The following is a 26,186-nucleotide window of genomic DNA, read 5'->3' as shown; positions in this document are numbered from 1 at the left end:
AAACTATGGGAAGGCATGGAAGAAAGCCAGGAGATGGCAAGAGAACATCACAGTAATACAGACAACAGGTAAGTTTGCTAACCCCACCACTCCATCAACCATGATTACCCCTGGCATCTACACTGCAAATTGCAGTGGTCAATTCACAGTACTTATATTACGTGATCCATCAGCAATATTTGACAAATGAAAAAAAAAAAAAGCGAAGATACCTCAAGAGACATAGGGAACACCATCAAGTGTAACAATGTACACATTATTGATATACTAGAAGGAAAAGACATAGAGAAATAGACAGAAAACATATTCAAAGAAATTATGGCAGAACCCTTCCAAAGTCTGGGGAAAAAAATAGAAAGCCAGATCCAGGAAGTCCAAAGGAAACCAAATAAAATAAATCCCAAAAGATACACACCAAGATACTTCATAATCAAACTGTCAAAATTTAAAGACAGAGAGCATTAAAAGCAGCAAGGGAAAAGCAAGTGAATTATCCCATATAAAGAACTGCCATAAAATTATAAGTGGATTTCTCAGCAAAAATACTGCAAACGAGTTGGATGATATATTCAAAATCTTAAAAGATGGAAGGGGAAATGCCAACCAAAAATACTACACTCAACAATCTTGTCTTTCAAAAATAAAAGATGATAAAGACATTCTCAGATATACAAAAACCAAGAAAGCTCATCATCATTAGATCTACCTTATAAGAAATGCTAAAGGGATTTCCTCAAGCAGAAGAGGATGCTAATTAGTAATGTAAAACTACATAAAAGTATAAAACATTTTTTAAGCGCAAAAGCAAGTACATTGTCAAACCCAAAACACTCATAACACTATAATAGTGATGGGTAAATCAATTATATCTCTAATATAAAGGTTAAAAAGCAAAATTATTTTTAAAACTACAGCTACAATAGCTTGTTAACAGATTATATATTATAAAATGATGTAAAGATATATATTATAAAAAGATGTAATAATACAATATATGGTGGTCGGAAGAGTAAAAGTGTAGAGTTTATGTCTGTGATCAAAATTAAGTGGTAGTCAACTTAAAATAGCCAGTTATATGTATGAGAAATTTTATGTAACCCTCAGGGAATCCACAAAGCAAAAACCTATAATAGATACACAAAAGGTATAAAAAGCCATAGCATATCACTACAAAAAGTCATCAAACCACAAAGCAAGAAAGCAAGAAAGGAAAAAGTGAACTGAACATTGACAATAAACATCATGTCACTAGTAAGTCCTCAACTATCAATAATCAATTTAAATGTAAATTAATTTAAATTTTTCCAGTCAAAAGATTTTTTTTTCTTTAAGGACTGAATTCTATGCTAACCACAAGAAACTCACTTCACCTGAAAGGATACTCACAGACTGAAAATAAAAAAGTAGAAAAAGATACTCTATGCAAATAGAAAGAAAAATAACTCAGGGATAGCTATACTTATTACAGACAAAATAGACTTTAGGTAAAAACCAGTAAACAATAAAGTTTAAAGTCTAGGAGTGTGACACCTCCTGCTTTGGGTTTGGTTTTTTTTTTTTTTTTTTTTTTCCTCCTGAGGTTTGTTTTGGCTCTTCGTGGTTGTTTATGTTTCTATATGAATTCCTGTATTGTCATTTCTATGTCTCAGAAGAATGCTGCTGGTAATTTAATGGGTATTGCATTAAATCTGTAGATTACCTTGGGTAGGATGGACATCTTAACAATGTTGATTCTTCCAAACCATGAGCATGGAATATTTTTCCATTTGTTTGTGTCATCTTTGATTTCTTTGAGCAGTGTTTTGTAGTTTTCATTGTAAAGGTCTTTCATATCTCTGCTTAGGAAGATGCCAAGGTATTTCTTTTTTCTTTTTTCTTTTTTTTTTTTGTGGCTATTGTGAATGGGATTGTGCATTTTATTTGGGTTTCTGTTTGTTTATTGCTGGTGTACAGAAATGCAACTGTCTTTTGCACATTGATTTTATACCCTGAGACTTTGCCAAATTCCTTTATCAGTGTAAGGAGGTTTTTGACGGATTCTCTTGGGTTTTCAAGACAAAGAATCATGTCGTCTGCAAAGAGGGGTAACTTAACTTCCTCTTTCCTATTTGGGTACCTGATTTCCTTCTCTTGTCTGATTGCTCCAGCTAGGACTTCCAAAGCTATGTTGAACAGGAGGAGTGGGCATTCTTGTCTTGTTCTGGGTTTCAGGGGAAATGATTCCAATTTCTGTCTGTTTAGCAGTATGTTGGCTATGGGTTTCTCATAGATAGCTCTTACTATTTTGAGGTATGTTCCATCTGTGCCTAGATGTTCGAGGGTTTTTTTCATGAAGGGGTGCTGGATTTTATCAAAAACTTTTTCTGTGTCTAATGAAATAATCGTGTGGTTTTTGTTTTTACATCTGTTAATGTATTTAATTACATTTATGGTCTCACAAATGTTGAGCCAGCTCTGTATTCTGGGGATGAAGCCTACTTGGTCATGGTGGATGATTTTTGAGATGTATTGTTGGATCTGGTTTGCTAGGAGCTTGTTGAGAATTTTAGCATCTATGTTCATCAGAGATATTGGCCTGCAATTCTTTCTTTGTTGACTCTCTACCTGGTTTGGGTATCAATATGATGTTAGTTTCATAAAATGATTTGGGGAGAGTTCCATCTTTCTCAATTGCCTGGAATACTTTCAGTAGGATTGGCATCAGCTTCTCCTTGTATGTTTTGTAGAATTCTGCTGGAAAGTCATCTGGTCTAGGACCCTTTTTTGTGGTATGTAGTTTTCTTATGACATAGTCAACTTCCTGGATGTTATTGGCCTATTTAAGGTCTTGACTTCTTTTTGTTTCAACCCGGGGAGATAGTGTGATGTCAGAAAGTCCTCCATTTCCTTTAGGTTTTCAAGTTTGTTTTCATACAAGTGTACATAGCAGTCTCTGATAATCTTTTGTATTCCTTCAGGGTCAGTTGTGGCTTCATCTTTTGCATTTCTGATTGTGTTTATTGGGCTTTTTCTCTCATTTTCTTAGTCAATCTAGATAGTGGTCCATCAATATTTTTTATCTTTTCAAAGAACCCAGTTTTTTGTTTCATTGATTTTTTAGTATTATCTTTTTGTCTTCTGTGTCCCAAATTTGGGCTTTTATTTTGGTGATCTGGATTCTTCTGCTGAAGTTAGGGTTTTGGTGGTCTTACTTTTTCAGCTTCCTTAGGTGATTTGTTAGGCTGTTAACTTGTGATCTTTCCATTTTCTTTATTTGTGTTCGTGAGATAGAAAGCTACAAAAATCAAAATAGCCAGGTATTGGTGCAAGAGTAGGAACATAGACCAATGGAACAGGATAAAGATTCCAGAAGCAAAACCTCAGTTTCTCAACAAACTCATCTTCAACAATGCCTCCATCACCAACCACTGGGGAGAGGAGAACCACCTATTCAGTAAATAGTGCTTGGAAAACCAGCTGACCACATGCAGATTAAAACAAGATTCCTACCTATAACCATACACAAAAGTCAACCCTAAATGGATCAAGACCTAAACGTAAAACCTCAAACTAGAAAAACCTTAGAAAATACAAGAGTTACTGCTATGGAAATTGAAACTGACAACCAATTCCTGATCAAAACCCCAATTGCCCATGCCATAAGCGATAAGATAGACAAGTGAGACCTCATTCAAACTGACAAGCTTCTGCAAAGCCAAAGGAACCACTGAGAGAGCGGGGAGACAGCCCCCAGACTGGGAAAAAATATTTGCCAACTGTATGTCTGACAAAGGCCTAACATCTAGGATCTAAAAGAAACTCAAACATGCAGAAAAGAAAAAAACAAACAGCCCCATTACAAAGTGGGCAAAAAATATAAACAGACACTTCTCAAAAGAAGACATATGAGTAGGTAACAGATGTATGAAAACATGCTCAGTTGCACTAGTCATCAAAGAAATGCAAATTAAAACTACACTGAGATACCACCTAACTCTAGTCAGGATGGTCATCATCAATAATTCAAAAAACAACAGATGCTAGAGAGGATGCAGGGAAAAGGGAACACTTCTACACTGTTGATGGGAGTGTAAACTAATACAACCTCTGTGGAAAATGGTTTGGTGATTCCTAAAAGATCTAAAAATTGACCTTCCATATGACCCCGCAATAACCCTACTGGGAATATACCCAAAAGAACTCAAACCACTCTATGAAAAAGATACCTGCAAACACAAGTTTATTGCAGCATTGTTCACAATAGTAAAAACATGGAACCAATCATGCTGCCCATCAAAAGAGGACTGGATAAAAAAAAGTGGTACAGTGGAATATTATGCAGTCATAAAGAAGGACAAAATTATGAACTTCACAGCAACATGGATGGACTTAGAGTCTATAATACTGAGTGATGTATCACAGAAACAAAGAACTGAGTATCATATGTTCTCACTTATAAGTGGACCCTGAACAATTATCATAGCACTATAAGAAAAGAATTGGCAGTAGTGGGAAACTGCTGGGGGGTTTGGGGCGAGGCAGGATTGGCGGTATTGGAATCTGCCAGAGGAAGGGGATGGGGGACACACCTTATCAGCAAGGGTACCTGCATAATGAACATTTGCATACCTAACCCTGAATTGTACCATCTTTAAAATTAAAAAAATTAAAAGTAAAAAACAAAACAAAACAGTAAGTATAATGATAAAACAATCAATTCATCAACAACTATAAATGTGCATCCAATATTATAGCACCTAAATATATCATGCAAACATTACAAAATCTGAAGGAAGAAAAAAAACTGCAGCACAGTAATAGTAGGAGATTTAATACCCCACTTTCCACATTGGACAAATCATCCAGTCAGAAAATCAGTAAGAAAACAATGGATTTGAACTATACTTTAGAGCAAATAGACCTAAAAGACATACACAGAACATTTCACCCAACAGCAACAGAATATATACTCTTTTCATGTGCATATGGAACTTTCTTGAGAATAGATCATGTTAGGTCATAGAAAAAGTCTTCACAAATTTAAGAAGATCAAAATCATATGAAGTATTTAATACAGTTCTAGAAATCCTAGCTGGAGCAATTAGGCAAGAAAAATAAATAAAAGGTATCTGAATAGCAAAGGATGAAGAAAAATTGTCTCTGTTTACTGATGATATAATCTTAGATATAGAAAATTCTAAAGACTCCACCACCAAAAAAATGTCAGAACTGATAAACAAATTCAGTAAAGTTTAGGATACAAAATCAACTTACAAAGATCAGTAGTTTCTACACACTTATAATGAGCTGTCTGAAAAAGAAATGAAAAAAAAAAACCCCATTGTTACAACAGTATCAGAAGGATAAATACTTTGGAGTAAATTTAACCAAAGAAGTAAAAAAGCTGCATAATGAAAACTATAAAACATTAACAAAGGAAATTAAAGATGACTCAAATACACAGAAAGATATCCTATGTTTATGAATTGAACTAATATTGTTAAAAGATCCATAGTACCCAAGATAAACTACAGATTCAATACTATTCCTATCAAAATTCCAACTTAATTAATTCTTCACTAAAACAGAAAAAACAATCCTAAAATTCACGTGGAGACATACACACACACATACAAAAACCCAAAGAGCAATAAAGAACAAAGACGGAGGTTATCATACCACCAGATTTCAAAATATATTAAAAACCTATAGTAATCAAAACAGCATGATATTGGGATAAAAACAGACACATCAACAAATGAAATAGGATAGAGATCACAAAAATAAACCCACATACCTACATTCAGTTGATTTTTGACAAAGGTATGACAAACACACACTAGGGACAGTACGGTCTTTTCAATAAATAGTATTGGGAAAACTGGGTATCCACATAAAAAAGAATAAAACTGGACCCTTATCTCACCCCTTATACAAGAATCAACTCAAAATAGACTAAAGAATTAAATGTAAGCCTTGAAACTGGCTGGGCCTAGTGGCTCACACTTGTAATCCCAGAACTTTGGAAGGCAAGTAGATTGGCTGAGCCCAAAGGTGTGAGACCAGTCTGGGCAACTTGGTGAGACCTACGCTCTACAGTAAATCAAAAGATTAGCCAGGCGTGGTGGCGTGTGCCTGTAGTTCCAGCTACTTAGAAGGCGGAGACAGAAGGATTGCCTGAGCCCATAATGTCCAGGCTGCGGTAGCCATAATGTGCAACTGTACTCCAGACTAGGCAACACAGTAAGGCTCTGACTCAAAAAAAAAAAAAAAAAAGGCCCCGAAACTATAAAACTGCAAGAAGAAAACACAGAAGGAAAAAGCTTCATGACACCGGTCTGGGTTGAGACATCTTAGATAATGACCCCCAAAACACAAGCAACAAGACCAAAAGTAGACAAATGTGATTGGTTCAAACTAAAAAGCTTCTGCACAGCAAAGTACACAACAGAATAAAGAGACAACTCATGAACTAAGAGAAAATATTTGCAAATCATACATAAAGAAAGGGGTTAACATGCAAAATATACAGGAAACTCAAACTACTCAATAACAAGATAACTAGCTACCCTTTAAAAAAAAATGGACAAATTATTTGAATGACATTTTTTAAAAGAAAATATGCAAATGGCCACTAGATATGTAAAGAAATGCTCAACATGCTCTAATCATCAGAGAAATGCAAATTAAAACCACAACGAGATATCACCCCATAACCATATCTGTTAGATTGGCTATTATGAAAAAGTTCAAAGGTAAGTAAGTATTCGTGAGGATGTAGAGAAAAGGGAAACCTTATATACTGTTGGTGGTACTGTAAATTAGTACAGCTATTTAGGAAAACATTATGGAGTCTGCTCAAACACTTGAAAACAGAATCTTCATATGATCAAGGAATCCCACTACTGGGTATATATACTCAAAAGAATGAAAATCAGTATGCTAAACAGATGACTCACTTCCATATTCACCACAGCATTATTCACAACAGTTAAGTTATGCAAACAACCTAAGGGTCCCTCAATGGACAAATGAATTAAAAAATGGGGTATATATCCATAATACAGGGGTCCCCAAACCCTGCATTAGTAACAACAGTTAAGTTATGGAAACAAACTAAGGGTCCACCAATGGATAAATGGGCTTAAATATGAGGGCCAGGCGCAGTGGCTCTCGCCTTTAATCCTAGCACTCTGGGAGGCCAAGGTGAGAGGATTGCCTGAGCTCACGGGTTCAAGCCCAGCCTGGGCAATTTGGGGAGACCTCATCTCTACAATAAATTTAAAAAAAAAAAATTAGCTGGGCATGGTGGCACGTGCTGTAGTTCCAGTTACTTGGAAGGCTGAGGTGGAAGGATCGCCTGAGCCCAGCAAGTCAAGGCTGTGGTGGCCAAGAGCATGCCACTGTACTCCAGCCTGGGCTACAGAGTGAGACTCTGACTCAAAAACAAAACAAAACAAAAAAAGTGGTATATATGCATAATGGAATACTATTCAATCTTAAAAACAAAGAAAAAAAACCATGAAATTCTGTCATTTGTTACAACATGAATGAACCTGTTGGACATTATGTAAAGGGAAGTAGGACCTCATATGTAGAACCTAAAAAAAGTAAAACTCATAGAATTAGTGAGACATTGGTCAATGGGTACAAAGTTACAGTTAGATAGGAGGAATAAGTTATGGTGTTCTATTGCACAGCATGGTAACTATAGTTAGTAAGGTGCTGTCTATTTCAAAATAGCTAACAAAGATTTTAAATGTTCTCACCACAAAAAAATGGTAACATTTGATGTGACAGGTATGCTAATTAGCCTTATTTGATATTCCACAAGGTATACACATGTATCAAAACATCATTCTGTGCTCCATAAACATATGCAATTATTAGTCAATTAAAAATAAAATAAAATATATTTGCCCACAAATACATACAAGTACTCAGCACATACCTATAATGTCATATTTTTAATAAGCAAAATGTAAAAATTAAATTTATGACTCCTTTCCATATATTTTCTACCCTCAAGTTAGGATATTTTACATGGACATTTTTTGTTAATAAGGGGGAATGGGTAACTATACGAATTGCCTTTGGCTTTTCAGATGCAATCCCATCTAGCAAAAAGAACTCAAAACCCTAGATTAATAAATTAGAGATCTGACTACAGTATTGCATACTACTTAAACAGCCATGAAACCACATGACTTCTTTGTGACTTAGGTGACTCATCTATAAAGGCAGAGGCTGGACTAAATTTGCTACCATATTTTTCTTTTAATTTTTTATTTTAAATATGTGGGGTACAATTCAGGGCTAGGCATACAAATGTTCATTATGCAGGTACCCTTGTTGAGCTACCATACTTTTCAAAGGTTATTTTTACTTCTTATAGTCCATGTAAGGTTCTCTGTTTTCTACCATAACAAATTAAATAATAATTGTCTATTTTGTTTAGAAAATAAATGAAAAACTTGGCTTTGTATTATTTACCTGACAAGACTGGTTGAGCGATATATAATGCCAAAAGAGAAGCAATTTCATTCATCCTATTATAGCAATAAAAATATTTCAGTAAACAAATGACAAGTTTTTCTCCATTTGTCCTCAAAAAGACTTAGAGACGCATGCATGAAGTGTACAGCGGGGACTGTGGCTGCCTGCATATTTTAATTACGTTTACTTCCATAAATTGAATTCTAGGGATGCATAAAAGGACAACTTCTTTGTGGCTCTTCATGATAGACAAGGTGATCATACAATTTAATGTACAAGCTGAGACACTTTTGAAAGTAAAAGGGAACATTATAAGTAATTACACCAAGAATACAGGCATAAACTGGGACGATCCCATATAAACCAAGACATGTGTTTGCCCTACAGTTTGAGAGTTATAACTAATGCCAGCATAGCCCACTGAAAATTAAACACTAAGGTATAAAAAATTTAGATTATGCTTAACACACTTCCCTTAACTCTAAAAGATCTATACTGTACTACACTGAGCTTTGAATAGAATGATAAAATTCTTTGGTTAAATTGTTTTGTTTGATCCTATAATTGGAAGAGAGATAAGTGAATGCAGAGTATACAAGAGTGAGATCAAGATAGAGAAAAAAATGAATAAACGAACAAAAAAGCAATATCAAAACATTTTAGTAATCCTATAAAATAATTATAGTGATTGATATGAAGTACCATGAGAAACCAGAGAAATTAAAGATCTCTGATTTTATGGTATCGAGTTATGCTACACTGACAAACACAGGATCTACCCTGCTGAATCTTAGCTGACTGTGGAAACAATACTATAGGGGTGCCAGGCTACATTTTCACGTAAGGCTCAGTTTGATGTAAGCCTGTTGGGGTGAGGAAGAAATAATACCCTATTGCAATGGCAAAATTATGAGATTTCTATCCACAGATGAGAAATTCAAGATTTTTCTCACATAATACTTACTCCATTGCCCCTGCTACAGCCTACTTCAGGCATCATAATTCGCACATGGATAACCCCACTGGCCTTCTATGTGGCCTTCTTACCTGTACCGTTGCCTCTATAACCAAGTAATCATCCACTTGGTTATAAGAGTAAGATTTTCACGTATCAGATCTGATCTTGTCAATATTCTCCTTAAAATTAAGTACTGGCTTTCCAAGATCCACTAAATAAAGTTCATTCTCTTCCAAGGCTGTCCCCTAAATCATACCTTCAATTCCCACTCCACATTTACGTTCTGGAAATAGTCAGTCCGTTGTATCTGTGGATTCATCCAATTCTCTCAACATGTAAATAAATAAACTAACCCAAAAAAAGCAATATCAAAACATGTTTCAGTAAGCCTACAGTGTGTATGTGTGATTACTACTTTCTCTCAGTTTTGTCTACTCTTTGACATCCCAGATTTAAGAAGTTTACCTTTAACTTTAAATACTCAGAATAAACACTCCCCTTATTATAGATAGTCCTTATTATACCTTCAAGACTCAACTGTATCACCGCCTCCACTGGCAAAGCATCTTTGAACACTAGACTGAAAAGGGTTCACTTACAATGGACTTTGCATCTATCAGACTTCTACTGTAGCACCATTGCAAGCATATCAGGATAATCAGATTACAAGGTCATTCACCCTAAAAGACAGTAAATTCTTAGAGACAGAAACTGGGTTTCATTCGGTTTGCGTTTCTCAGTCTACAAAACTTGGCAGAGTGGTTGACACATGCATGATGGATGTTTGTTAGCTGAACAGTTACAGTTCTGAGGCTTCAATTCAGGTACACACAAAAAAAATCACCACCACCTATACACTTTAAGGATGATTTCTAAGGTCCCTATTCCATTCTTAAATTATTTTTTCCATTCCTAAATTTTTGATGGAGAAAATGACTAAACCATTCTTCTTCAAAGAACACTGTAACTGGCTCTTTTAATAATGCTGTTAGAATTTCCATCCTTGAATGCAGCTTGTATAGCAACCATTATTTTTCTAAATTATCTTCTGATTCTCTGTTCAAAATTCCTTAATTATCTCTAGACCAAAATTCAAATTTCTCATCTACAGTTTAAAGATCCTCCATGGGCTAACCCAGAATAACCTAACTCTGATGACCGCTGTGACTGTTTCTCTACCTTTGGAACACTTACTGCATACACTGAATGTGTGCTTTTGTTTACCTAAGACTGCCTTAAAGAATCTCTGAAAGCAATTTAATTTCAGGAACTTTGGTCATGATAGTGTACAGGATGTTGACTAAGTTTACCCACAGAACAGTTAAATGCTTTTTTGATTTACCTTGGGAAAAATCTTTGAATCTTTAATTAAACATGTCAAGCCTGTTTACAATTACAATGCTGTTTTTCCTTACAAAACTTTCTTGAGTACTCATATTTTCTGGATAAACTGGATGTCTATAGACAGAACATTGTTTCCATATAACCAAAAACAATAGTGTTATATTTATAAAAAGGTGGAAAATTGTTAGTTTTCCTCCTCAGGTAAATAAATACACCAAGGGATAGAAAGAGCAAATCTGCATGCAGTTATATTTCCTTATATCAAGAAGTAAATGTTGAGGAGAGTTGGATGGGCAAAACACTTGTGAGAGCTTTGGGTTTTTTTAAAACATGATTTTATTAAACTTATCTCTGCTGAAAATTAAATTCTTTGAGGAGAAGAATAAGACATATATTTATGAGTTAGTAAAATTACATAAAATTAGGGACTGTATAAATAAACAGCAAGAATATTATAAACCTACTGAAGGCAATTAAGGTCTCCAAGCCTCTCACATTGACAGAATATAAAGATTTTTCTAAGAATGAGAAATTCAAAAGTATTCCTTTTGAATTATAGGGGCTATGAGAAATAAAAAGATACATTATTTATGGTTTGGAATACCCATAATATCTAGAATAGCATCTTCATCACCGTAAGTATTTAGTGTAAAATGAAAGTATGATTTATATCCCATTTAGAAATAATTAGCAATTTAGAAGTAGATTTTGAAGGAGATTTATAATTTTATTATATAAACGTCACCCACAGAAGACAAATTATTGCTTGATAGACAAATGAAAAAGTTTTAAAATGTATTCTTGATATTTTACTCAAAAAGTACCAGATATTTTTTACTCTGGCTAAAAATTCTCTACCAAAGTTGACTATCAGAAAAAACACTAAACAGTTACTCTTTCCCTTTGGGTGGAAATGGTTCATGAGGGCCTAGAATCAGTATCCTCTTTCCTCAGTTCCTCTTACCACCAAACAAGTTGAGAAAAGACAAATAATTTTCCAAACCTTTTGAAAACAGATTAGCTTTCGTAAAGAGATGCTTTGCTCCTAGAAGATTACTATTTTCAGTATTTGTGATCATTTTTGAATAGCAACTATCCTATCTCACATTATCATGACTCGTTTTCTCTAACAATATTTCTTGCTTTGCTGTAGCCATTAAATAAGTCTTAGGTACCTATTCCTGTCTAAAGTGATACATGAAATTTTTGGTTTCTATGTCTGGACAAATTCGATTTGACTATCTGTAGTATTTTTGGTGCATTATTTTTCCAAAGTTAATGGTGTAAAACGCTCTTCATTTTGTATTGATTAGTTATAATAAGCGTCTGTCAGACTTGCTATAGTGGAATCCTAAGGTTTAGCAATCTGAAGTAATATAAATAGTTTATGTTAATTATCCCTGTTCTACCTTTGGGAGACTAGAGAGCTTTGTGACTACAAATTCTGCACTTTGTCATTACAGTCTTGGTTTTTAGATATGCACTAGACCATTTTATATTTCCAAATGAAAATGTTAAACATGTTACTGCAGTGACATTGATTACTTAAAGTGTATTTCTAGCAAGTTTGGTTCAGCTATTACATGTATACAAAATAGTTGAACTTCATCCTCAAATTTACCTAAAAAGTTATAAGCAATGCTTTTTGCTCTTTTGTTAAATGTATTCCATATACACAAGCATAATAATAAATCTGTAATCTGAGATAAAATATTTGATCAATAATGATTTTCGGATTGGGTGCAGTGGCTCACGCCTGGGATCTCAGCACTTTGAGAGGCTAATGAGGGAGGTCTGCTTGAGCCCAGGAGTTCGAGACCAACTTGGACAGTATAGAAAGACTACGTCCCTACAAAAAAATGTAAAAATTTAGCCGGGCTCGGTGGTTCAGCCTGTAATCCCAGCACTTTGGGAGGCTGAGGTGAGTGGATTGCCTGAGCCCGCGGGTTCGAGACCCACCTGGGCAACTTGGCAAGACCTCATCTCTACAATAAATCAAAATGAGCCGGGTGTGGTAGTGCGCGCCTGTAGTTCCAGTTACTTGGAAGACTGAGGTGGAAGGATCGCTGGAGCCCAGCATGTCGAGGCTGCAGTGGCTGGGAGCGGCCACTGCACTCCAGTCTGGGTGGCAGAGTGAGACTCCAACTCAAAAAAAAAAAAAAATGTAAAAATTTACCAGACATGGTGGTTCAGGCCTGTAGTCCCAGCTACATTGGAGACTGAGGCAGAAGGATTGCCTGAGCCCAGGAAGTTGAGGCTATGGTGAGCTATGACCATGCCACTGTATTGTAGCCTGGGTGACAGAGTGAGACTCCAACTTCAAATAATAATAATAATAATATACCTCTGAAATAATTTCCTTTATACGGATGCTTTAAAAAATCAAATCTTTAGGGTCTATTTTATTTAGACATCGAAAATCTCTAATAAAAATGGATGAAGAAATAGAATTACAATGGATCTATGTAATTTGGTTCCGATAGCCTAATTTCCCAGTATGTTTCAAGATTTCTTGATTAAGCTGTTCATATCGGGAATTGTATACATTTACATTCACATATATGTTCAGAGGAAAAGGTACATAGTAGATTCAGGAGAGGACCTATTATCATCTTATTTTTGCTTTATGCATCTGGATTTTACAATGCCATTTGCTGTTACGGTACGGCACACTGATGATGGACTGCTAAACAGAAATGCTATGGGAAAAGTAGGGGTTCGTGGAAACAGAAAGACACTTTCTACTTCCAGCTGCTAAGAGAGAAGAAGGTAGAAAGTGAATACTAGAGGATTCCATCTTCTCCTTAGATTTTAACTGAAACCTTCTGAGATACCTAAGCTCATCGCCTAACATAATTTTTTTTTAAAATGTGCATGTGCCAAAAAAATGTATAAACATGTTAAGTATGACGTTCGCACAAAAGATGGTGTTAATCAAATGAATGCTAGTGTTATCATGTGACAGGCAGGACAAAGAAAATGGCGGAAGTATGACTGAGCAAACGTCATACTACACATTGTATCATAATTTAATTCAACTTCGAAAAGTAATACATAGATAACATCTCTTAAAATGTGTATACTTTTTATGGCACTCCCTGTATATTTTTTTATCTTTTCTTGATTCTAATTAAACACCACTAAAATAGATTGATCTGATATGTACAGTCCTGTAATAGGCATTAAATAAGCCATTTCAGCCATAATAAACTATAAACAAATTATTTTTAAAAAATATAGATACTATTATCATTGTGGACAATTATAATTATAGATATCATTATTGTTGTTGTGGTGGTGTTATTATTATTACTATCATTATTATTTCTACCATGTCTGGTTAAGGGATACACAGTATAAGAAGGATAAATTTTATAAACTACTAAGCTTCAGGATGTTCTATTATATGTAAGCAAGTCCTCAAAATACAGTTTCTTTCTCTATCTGCAGTTTGAGTCTTTACAGTACTGTAATTCAAAATAAAATACTCCTTTTCACATAAGGTCAGCATGTCTTCTTCAGAGGAGCCTCACGCCAACCAAATCTGTAATTCTCTGCATTAATAAGAAATTTCATCTGGCAAGTGAGTCATCAAACTGAGATTCCTGGTAAGCAGATAAACTTAACCCATGTCCTGGGGCCTATAAAAAGCTGGCTTCTCCTCTGGCAGGGATGGATTAGTTTGCCATAGCCTCTAAGGTAGTAAGCTTTTATATCCGAAGCAACATCTCCCAAGTCACTTCAAAGCACTGGGTTTATCTATATTCTCTTGTTGCACAGCACTATAAAAAAGATTGCTGGTCTCTAAAAAGAAGGAGAAACAGAGATGTGAATTCCTCTTTTGAGGGATTCTCCAAAACGATCCAGAAAAAAGCCTGCCAGCATAGGCTGATGCCCAGAAATCTTTTTCTTCTCTTTGCTTCTGATACTTAGCTTGCACAGAATTTGTTCCAAAATCTGAGCCTATAGTAGTTACTTTGGTACTTAACAAAGTGAATAATGTTAGTTAAACACTAAAAATCAAGGAGTGGTATATGTAGACACATTAATATTTATGTATAGCTGATTGTATGTTTGTATATATTGTATGTAATGTTACTTTCTAGAACTTCATGAAAACTATCAATTAAACTTACCACGTCTTTTTGAGGCAGACAGGCACAGGCACAAAGGTAGTGAAACTTTTCATAAAATCTTACGATATCTCACTTATAGAGCTAATATTGGAACTGTACAGTGTTGCTTTCATTATTCAAGAAAGTTGGCAAGATTTATTATTATCAGGTTCACAATGGCAATGAATTATAAGACAATCTTTATGTATTCTCACTTTTCAGCTCGTGACTTTTGCAAGTACCATAGAACTTGGAAGAAGGTCTTAGAAGTTGTAACATATCAATTAAGGAAATGAGATGACGATATTATATGACCTATACAACTTTTAATCATATATAATACATATTCTACTGAAGGTAAATATGATCAAATATTTATCTATGATAGTTTAATAGTGAATATATGTAATCATAAAATATATAATCATCGATATAATAGTAGATATCTTCATGTGCGTCCAAAAAAAAAAAAATTCAGGACAAGATCTAGGGCAATGGAATAAGAAGTGTTCAGTTAAAATAGATAATAATGTTCACTAACATTTGATGAGAGTTTGTTAAAACAGTATTCTTCCATATTTGTACATATTTGTTCATATAATACATTTTTATGTAGTTCCTACCATGTGCCAAATAATATTTTAGGTGTTGGGGACATAGCAGAGAACAAACATGCACAATTCCCTGTCTATGTGATGTTTATATTCTACTGAGTGAAGATGTAATAGAAACAAATAACCTAAATACATGGTATGTCAGATGGTGACAAAGGCTAAGGAGAACAATAAGCACGGAGGGTTATGAGGACACCTGAGCCAAAGTATGGGAGAGTGAGGGGTGCTGCCTTAACTATGGTGGTCATAGAAGGTGTCACCAACATAAGCTGTAATTTCCTTAGGAAATAAATTTGTATTATTCCGTTTTCTCAAAGGATATGGAGAAGGGTATATCTCAGTAATTGCTGAGTAATCTATCCAAAAAGCTAAATCTGTCCTGAAAAGGCAAAATATACCATTTACTGCAGTGTGTATTATTCTATGGTTATCTGTATAACTGTCTCTTCCATTAGACTGAGATGGCTGTTTGAGGTCATGGACTTAGCCATAAAATCATAGCATAATGAGTTAAAAAGAATAGTTACTATGGAAATGTTTGTTAAACTGATTGGAAGAAGATCCCTAGTAGTTTCTATAGTACATATAAGAATACTAAGTCTACCTTTGGAATGCTAAAGTGAACTTTTGCTTCATCTTAAAGTAATACATCCTTCCATGATCATAAGGCATATGATGTGTATGCTAGAATTAGAGGAGGTGGAGCACATCCCCCTTTTCTCTCCCCATCAAGGCAAGGTTAAAAAATAACTGGGTTGTGCAACTTACCTCCCTGTTGGATTATTAGAGATACCATTCTCACTGGATGCCTGAAATAGGGGATGTTCAAGACCTCCCCTGGAAAACACTTCAACATGTGAGGAATTGTCTTTATAATTCAGGTTCCTGATATCAAGAGAGTTTTTATAAAATTAGAATATGGCCCCTCCCCCCGCCAAAAATAGTATAGTGGGAGTCCATGAACCTGAGCAAAAAACTGTAACTAACTAGTTTAGAAGATTAAAAAAAAATACTCGAATTCTAAAATCATATCATTCCATGGAATATATTACTACAAAAGATAAGAGGAGTTAAGGGTCAAACAGTACACGAATATTACTACCACCACCACCACCACTGCCATTGGTACCATTTTTTAAAATAAGGACTTCATATGGGGCAGGCACTGAAGTAAGGGCTTTACCACATAACTCTCCCAAATAGGTATATGAGTATTCTTTCTTTACAGATGAGAAAACTTAGGCTTATAGAACTTAAATAGCTCTATACTGCCATGCTGCCAGAAAGAATGCCAGGCCTATTCTAAGCTCTTGAACATCTTCCCTCTAATTACAATGCTTTAAAGACTAATACTTTAAAAGAGTTTTGGGAATGTTATTCCTTTGAATAATAAGCATATTAATTCTCACAATGGGTAGAGATGAGGGGGATGCTAAAGCATATAGACACATGTCACAGGAGAATTAACCTGATGTCAAGCATTCTACCAAGAAGAGTCTTGCAGAGAGTTCTATATACCTGCTGAGGTTTGCCATAATGCCCTCTAGAATTTGCACTGATGTTATTGGAAATGCATTTCTTCATTAAATAAATATTTGTTGAATATATAATAATGAGAGACAAAAAAAGATTTAAAGCAGATGCACATTTAAGATGAAGTACATGAATTTCAGTAAGAGGATGGACTGAAGGGGGCAAGCAGAGGCAATAAAATAATTCAACTGAGAAACTACAAATGTCTAAACTAATATACAAAGTGGCAGCAAGACTGCAAAGATAAAGTTGGCACCAGAGAGAGAAAAGACCGGAAGAATTTCAAGGAACTGTAATCCAACTGTTGGGACATGGTAAAGCATAAAGTTAGTCTTAGGTTTCTGCCAAATGGATGGACGGCAGGCCTATTGTGTGAGAAAGGAAACACAGAAAGAGGAAAGGAAGTATTTGTGAGGAAGATGATGGATTTTTTTTAAAAATCTGTATTTATTTTTTTGAGACAGGATCTTGCTCTGTCACCCAGTCTAGAATACAGTGGCGAGATCATAGTGCACTATAGCCTTGAATTCCTCAATTCAAGCAATCCTCCTTGGACTACAGGTATGTGCCACCACATCTGGCTAATGTTTTCACTTTTTTAGAGACAGCGTCTCACTATGTTGACCAGGCTAGTCTCAAACTTTGCCTCAAGCAATTCTCCCACCGTGGCCTTTCAAAGTGCTGGGTTTATAGGTATGTGTCACAGTGCCCAGCCTGGTTTTGTTTTAGGCAATATAATTCCTCTGGTCTTACAGTTAGCAGGTAGAAATAGGCTTTAAAGTTTGGGATTAGAGGTATAAATTAGTAAATATGACACAGAAATGATAACAGAAGTCACAGGAAACAAGATAAAGAATAGAAAGTAAGTATATCAGAATGTCAACACATGAAAAGCTGAAGCGGGGGAGGGGCAGCAGGGGAAATGAACAGGCTGAAGGAGACCAGGGTACATTGATCACAACTAAGATTGACAGTGGTCACTACTATTAACTAAACTCTAGAATTTATTCATACTTCAGAAGTTTTCTACTAATGTCCTTTTTGTCTATTACAAGATAGAAATCACATTGCATTTAGTTATAATTTCTTCTTCATCTCCCCTGATCTATGACAATTTCTCAGTTTTTCCTTGTTCTTCATGGCCTTGGTAATATTGGTCAGGTATTTGGGGTTCTCTGATTTTTAAAAAATGATTAAGATGGAATTGTGTGTTTTAAGGTACAGTCAGTGACACGTGACCTTCTCAACTTATATCCATATGGAGGGAGTATGTGCTATTGATATAACTTATCACTAGTGATGGTAATTGTGTTCACATAATTACGGTGCTATCTGCCCGGTTTCTCTACTATAAAATTATTTTTTCTTTCCAGAATACGTTTACATACACACACAAACACACACATATTACATATTGCTTTAGATCCATGCCAAAGATACCAGTTCATCAGAGCAAGCTGTACAGAGACACCAGAGTATCTGAAAAGATACCTCTTGGGATACTATCATAGTTCTTCCTGTAAACCTATTAGTCAAATTTTCTTATACTGATGAGTAGTTAGTCCAATCAGATAGAATTAGTCTTATATTTGATTTTCAAGTGAGGAAAAACACATACCTAGTATGAACATAAAACAAAGCCTGTAGGCCACTAAGAAAAAAATAATGTACACCTGAATCCAATACAGAAAATTAACAGATATAACAAAATATTCTAAAACACAGAATATTTTCTGATGTAGAAAGATAATGTATCTACCTGAGAAAAGCCATGTAGAAATTAAAAGGAAAGACTATCCTTAACAAAGTCAACAACTGAGAACTCCAATTCAGACATAACTCTATAACATAGAAATTATCCTAATATATGAATTACAATTCAGCATTTGCTCAGACTGTTAAAAGAATAAAGAATAATATATGTTATAAACCTATAGGCTTTCTTATATTTAATTTATAGTCATTTTTATATTTGTGTACGTGTGTGTGTATAAATAAAATTTAGGCATTTGCTCTCATTTACAGAAGTTATTCAACACACCGTATTATTTGATTAAAAAAACTGCTTAATTGCGGTGGCTCAAGCCTGTAGTCCCAGCGCTTTGGGAGACCAAGGCAAGAGGACTGACTGAGTTCAGGGGTTCGAGGCCAGACTGGGAAACTTGGTGAGACTTCATCTCTACAATATATCAAAAAATTAGTCAGGCATGGTAGTATGCACCTGTAGTTCCGGCAACTTGAAAGGCTGAGGCGGAAGGATCACCTGGGCCCAGTAGGTCAACACTGGAGTGGCCGTGAGTATGCCACTACACTCTAGCCTGGGCAACAGAATAAGACTCTGACTTAAAAAAAAAAAAAAAGCATACTACAAAGTGTAGAATGTATTACAAATGTATTAAGATTTTAGCAAATAAAACTGGTATGAGTTTAAATCTCTAAAACATTCAGATTGAAATTAAGGGCAACTTTTCCGCCAAGAAATTTTGTCTAATATAAAGTCTGCGTTTAAAATATCAGAAATTGAGGTAACCAATTCTGTTGTCATATAATACTAGAAAATATCCTAAAGAGACTTATCTTGCTATTCTTGGGGCCTTATAATACAGATTTATTTCTGCTTTATTGTAAAGAAATGGGCATCTTATATTTTTAGATGCTTAGAGAAATACTTTTTAATGTTTTCCACCAAATCCCAGGGTTTTGATCTCAAGTGTGTATCATAGCATCAGAAAATATGTGTCCTTTGAAGACTCAGACATATCAGATGGTATCCTAATAATGTATTGTTCATGACTCAGTTATAGATAAAAAATGTGGCAACATGAAAGCAAGGCATTATAAACCCCATGTATCAGATTATCCTTTTGCAGAAGAATAAAATTTAAGGGTCATTAGGTTTAAAATAAATACATAGATAAATAATTTAAGGAAACTCTAAAAAATTAATCTCATGTTCTAAGTAGTAAAATTCTTTAGTATCAGAACAGAACTTAATCCCAATTCTCCAAAATTCTAATATATAGTTCATTTACACATTAAATGCTATTTTGCACTTATTTATGTTATAATTAACATTTTATTTCATAGTAAGAGTTCTTACTATAAAATATAGCTACTTTGATTACAAATTCATATTTATAACCTAAAAGTAGAAAAACAAAAAATAATTTGATAAGATTTATTAAGTGGAGAAGTATAAAATATTTTTTATATAATTTATGTGTATTTCAGGAGAAATTTTTTTGAAGCCTTCATGATTTCTTGTGGAAGGTAGGAAGATGTGTGGAGGGAAAGCCTGTATTATTTCCCTTTCTAATCTTGCTTTTCTTTAGCTATGACAACAAATCAAATATGACACTGCCCTTCTAAGTCAAATGTAACGTCAGACCAAGTTAAATGTAAAGTCAGGCGGAAGCTGACAAATACTCTCTTGCCTCAGATTTAATATAACCAATTTTTACTCATCAACAGTGGATTGGATAAAGAAAATGTACTACGTATATATCATAACTACTACACAACTATGAAGAGTGAACTAATGTCCTTTGCGGCAACATGGATGCCACTGAAGGCCATTATTCTGAGCGAATTAACACAGAAACAGAAAACCAAATACATCATGTTTTCACTGTACAGCTTGATGGTCTATACAGTCAAGATGGGAAGAATGACTTTAAGCAAACAATTAGAACAGATTGCCCTAAAGGAGAAATAAAAGAGGGAGTATGAAATGCATGCAGAGTAGCTGAAACTAACCTAGAGTGATAGTTAAGAGAAGTCAGTCAAACTTTGCCATTTATGGTCCAGGCCAAGAAAAGGAAAAAACGATTCTAGGCAGAGTGGGCAACATCTGCGAAAACACTTTAAAGTGGGGGGGAGGGGCGGTTAAAGGGGAGTATGGCATATTTTAGAGACAAGGAGAAAGACTGGTGCAGGATGGGGATGAAGAATACATTAGGTCCCAAATCACGCCTGGATCTGTGGCAGCCATGGCAGGGCACCACTGCATTTGTCTCCAAAAAGAACTCACTGTTAGGTTGTGGGCCTTGGGGAGGACAGTCAATTGTCATGACCCAGCTGCAAACACTTCAGCATACAGCACATGATGCCACCAAGTCCACGATCTTCCCTGGCCACCTCTGAGTCAAGTCCATGTTTTTCCTGAGCAGCCTCTAGTCTATGACTAAGCACAGTTGGAGTACAAGGCTGTTGCTATTTCTGCCCAATGCAGGGGTCCTCTAACAGTTACTCCAGCCTCAGGATTCCCCACTGGATTGGCAAAGACTTCATCATTTTTGTATTGTAGATCATACTCTCCCCAGACTAAGGCTCTCTCACGATTGGGTTTTGTTGGGTTTGAGATATGATTATTTGCTCTGAGGCTCACTGACTGAATATTGTATTTTAGATACCATCAGTTAAACACAACAAATGAAACCTACATAATTTGCATTCTCACCTTTTAATAATTATAGTGGAGGTTCAGAGCAAATTGAAATACAGCTGTCAAGATTTACAATTTTTCTCTAAGAAACTCAAAATCAGTGATATCTGGATGAAGTAGATAACACTCTGGCTGTTTTCTGTTTTCATTAAACAAATATTTAATTACAACAATGTACTGCTGGAAATAGCACAATACATTTGATATAGTTCTGCAAAGATACAACAGACGAGAAATGTTTCATTCAATTACTTTTGTTGCATTTGCAGACTGAACTACTAGCCAATTATGATAGTTAAACAAGGTTTTTCTTCAAAGAGAGAAAATTATTTACTAATTCAACTTAGTAAATATAATCTACAGTAGATCTTGATAAGCTTTGACTAGGAAGTAAATTTTGTAAACGCTACCTCTCTAACAACTATCCCATCACACCAAATGTTTATTAGCCATGTAAGTTTGAATATATAAGCCATGAGGATTGATCCCACTTCCCACTTGGGTTTAAAGATTCTCTCATCTTCCTCTGCCAGAACCAAGAGTAGCTTAGTAGAGAGATCTTAAGAGTTGAATTCGATGATGTTGGGAAATGATGCACCCCAACCACCAAACTTCCACCTTAATCTTCCTACATGAGAAGGGGAAAAAGTTGGGGTTAATCAGAGAAACCAGTCTGAAGAAAAAGCCTACACAGCAAAGCACAGATAAATCAAGATAGAGTTTGAATTCTGATTAAGCTGTCTCGAGACTACCCTATCTCCTTTGGTTATTGAAGGCAGATTGAAATATATTTAATTATTTGTGCCATGAAAACCATTGAAATATATTAAAATGTTTTCCTAGTTTTCTTGGTTTAAAATTAAGCATCTCAGCTTAAAACTTATTGTTCCAGCTGTGGGGTGGGGAAAGAGCAAGAAGAGAGTCAATTGACATTCTTTGCTCAAGCTTAATTTTGAGAATCTTTATTAAACATACACTTTAAATACTTCGAATACCATTTTAACAGCAATCAAAAATATAAACTTGTGTACTAACTAACCCATGTGATTAAGCATTTGAATGCTAGATGAAAATCATTTTTGAATACCTTAAAGAGTACCTAAAATGCAAAGCAGCAGGCTCTTCTCTGGCTACTGAGAAGCTATTATTTATTTGTTTACATGAGAGTTTGCAATGTTGGCCCATGGGCCAAATCCAGGCCACCTTTGTTTGTTTTGTCCCTACAATATTTAAGCAGACATATCACAATAACATATAAAGCTATTCATTGCAACAATCAACTAGAAACTAGTCACTTCAAGCCAAGAATGAGCTCCAAGTTTTGAATATTTTATGCATGGTCCAGTTTGTCTATTTTATGACCTTGCCACTGTAAGACGTTTAAATTTGCGAACTTTGATTTGAGCATATATGTTAATGTTTTTGGCAGCTAAGTTCAGATTTATTTGATATACAGAGAAAAACCTGTCAGAAGTTTTTTTAAAAAGCACAAAAGTAAATATTCATTTCAGCTGAGTAAAACCTTAAATAGATCTTTTTTTCACATCCTTAGTAATAAGATTTTTAACAACCAAATAGGTATATATCGTACCTTTAGGTCTTTTTCTTCTATCTTCATTTGGAGCATTTTAAGGCACTTAGTAAAGTCAGTGTGGTCTTGATCAGGAGTTGAAATAAGCTCACACCCCTATGTTTTGAAGTAAAAGAAAAATCAAAACTAAGTAATAATTCAGCCTATGAACAAGAACACGAGTGATGACAATAAAGATGAGGTATCTATAGACACATTCTATTATGTCTGAATTATTCTCTATCATTAGAATTGTTATCATTATCTTTTTTTAAATTTCATATCACAGGACATTTCAGGAATGGTGTTAGGTTGTTACAACAATGGGCTGAATAGGACAATCATTTTATCCAAGAAAAGTACAGATTATACTACATTGACAGTATGTAAAAAACACCAATATGATGACATTCACGATTAACATAAGGACTTTCATACATGTATCATAAATTATATTCTCAGTGCAATTACCTGAAATTAAAATGAAACTATATCTAAGAAACCTCAAAGCACTTTTAAGCAAAACTTGTAAATTTATTTACATGAATGGAAAAACTAGTATCAGCAGTGAATTAGTGATAAAATATTACCTTTTAAGTAAAATCAAGTCATCTGTTCTATGAAATTCCTTTATAGAACCCTTTTTCCCCCTTGTGAAAAATAGAACAAAGAGCTACGCCTATATAAATATGACTCTTGGATTATCTTTTGGACATAATGAAGTGAATTTATAAGTTCTTTGGCTTCCCTACAGAAGACACCTTACCTACTGAAAAACACTGAAACATATTTTATAAATATGAAGCCACTAAAGTGCCAGCTTGTTGGCACTAGTGAACTTAGATGGCTAAAGAAACCATATTTTTGAAATGACACCCTTTCCTCCAATGTCATACAGAGGTAAAGGTACGTAAAACCAAGCACAGTGGGACTTCAGACTTCTTAATTCAGGAATAAAACAATTCTTGGACTCTGACAAACAGCTGAGTAAGGGAAAGTTAAATATAATCTAGTATATAAAGTTGCCATTCAAAGAGTTTTCAAGGGTACAAAACACTCATATTGCCTCTTAAATTATTCTAAGAACCATTCTCAGTAGATTTAAAGGTTCTTCTTTTACTTCAAGGTCTCTTTAAATATGTCAAGCTCAACCTGTGCTTCATTCATTTATGACTGTCCTACAATATAGTGACCAATGAAAAAATTAATTTCTCATCATCCAGAAATATATTATGCTCTAAAAGATGTATATGTCATCTTTACAAGACCGTCGACATATACTTTCTTGACCCTAAAAGAACATTGAAATTTACTATAATCACCAAGCAAGGACATAAAGAAATGACTCAGGCTAACATGTCTAAAAGAGTAGAAGCATATGCCAGAGCATACAGGAATAACAGCAGGGCTGAAGAGATCATGCTGTCACCAAACCAAAAATCATTACACCGAAAGTTCCCTGAGGGCAGGAATTATGTTTCATTCATTATTGTTTACAGTACCTGGCATTGATCTGCTACATAGTAAGTGTTCAATAGATGTTTAATTAATAATCTTGAGGAAGAAAATAGATTTTTATAAATTCATTTGTAAAAATGTATACTGGCAAAGAAGTAGAATAGTGTAACAACTTATTGCTAAATATAGTATATACATTGTCTTCTGCGTTTAAAATGCTGGCAAAATAATCACTCACACAAAAGGAAATTAAATTTAAAAGACAAATTAAAAGCAACACAATATATGATTAACAGATTGTTATCTGCCTTCATTGTTGTTTTCACAGAATCAACATAGATACATGAGGAAAATGACAATGAAATAGAACAAAGGAAATAATCCATTTACTACCACTGCAACATATTGTGGATTAAGAAAACAAAAACAAGAGATAAAAATTGACTTGCTGACAATTGGCTGGCTAGATAGTAATTAGCTGCCAAGTTGTGACTAGAAATCCTATTTCTTTACTTGCCTAAAGTAGAGCAAATTCTTAGATTTCCGATAGAAAAATGACAGACAACCATCTCTAGAGTTAGTTCCACAAGAATACTTCCAAGAACAAACAAAGACTTGAAACATATAAGCAAGGCTGGAATATCTTTATTCTATCCTTGTTTGCACTGTACTCCATCACTTAAATGAACACATAGAATAGCTTAGGTCAGCAATGGAAAGATTACCAGCAATGGAAAATTCAGACTGTGTCTAAACCAAGAACTTTTACAAACTCTGGGTGAGTTGTCTAACAACTATTCACAACTTCTTGGAATTCCCACAAGTTTGAATGATACTCATTTCATCACAGATTGAGAATGAATTCACTAAAAATGGAAACACCTCAAATAGCCCTCACAAGGCAGCTTTCAACACTTAGAAAAGAGAGCTGCAAAACAAAATATTATCCAAAGTACAATAGTTGGCCTTTGGCCAGCTAAGGATGTTTTCACTGTTTCCTAGGTCTTAGGGTTAACATATTAAGAAAAGAGGAGAAACAGAAAACTACAGATGACAAATGACATAGATAATACAGAAAAGAATAATGTAGAAACACTATAAGGTATCAAGCAATGCTCACCTATTATATTAATATTTATAATTATGTATTATATAAAATAAAGTTCAATTTCCTAGAGTGTGAAGCCCTTAGATGCTGTGAAAATTTTCACTAATTTGATCACTTCTTTAAAAAAAAACACTCCTCATCTTCATTATCGAAGAACCTAGAAGATGTTAAAGTCACGAAATTTGGCCAAGAAAGTATATGACTTTCAAAAAAGTAGCTTGTAATATTAATTTCCTATTAGAAATGCATATATTTTAAAATTTATAGAAACCTTCCCAAAGCATGAACCACAAAACTCTTTAAAACATTCTTAAAGTACCAATGTTTGAGTGGATTTTTTTTTTTTTTTTTTTTTTGAGACAGGGTTTTGCTTTGCTGCCCAACCTGGAGCACAGTGGTAATATTCACAGTTCCCTGCAGGCTTGACCTTCTGGGCTCCAGTGATCCTCCGCCTCAGTATCCTGAGTAGCTGAGACTACAGATATGCACTAACACATCTGACTAATTTATTTATTTATTTATTTGTACTGACAGGGTCTTGCTAGGTTTTCCCGGCTGGTCTCCAAG

At 34.7% G+C, this 26,186-nt stretch overlaps 1 protein-coding gene across 1 annotated transcript in view; it reads right to left on the bottom strand.

Annotated features, from left to right (window-relative positions):
• TPK1 (thiamin pyrophosphokinase 1) overlaps positions 1 to 23,170 on the bottom strand; it is a 180,596-nt gene extending 157,426 nt beyond the window's left edge. The window contains exon 1 of the mRNA XM_008071725.2: positions 23,075 to 23,170. Within this exon, the coding sequence (XP_008069916.2) occupies positions 23,075 to 23,110 (36 nt within the window). The 5' untranslated portion in view covers positions 23,111 to 23,170. The remainder of the gene's footprint in view (positions 1 to 23,074) is intronic.
• Positions 23,171 to 26,186: the final 3,016 nt, after the last annotated feature.

The sequence above is a fragment of the Carlito syrichta genome, unplaced genomic scaffold (assembly GCF_000164805.1).
Source record: "Carlito syrichta isolate Samal-C Ts95f unplaced genomic scaffold, Tarsius_syrichta-2.0.1 Scaffold314683, whole genome shotgun sequence".
Lineage (NCBI taxonomy): Eukaryota > Metazoa > Chordata > Mammalia > Primates > Tarsiidae > Carlito > Carlito syrichta.
Note: the sequence above shows the minus strand (reverse complement) of the source record. Positions and strands in the feature narration are given on the sequence as shown.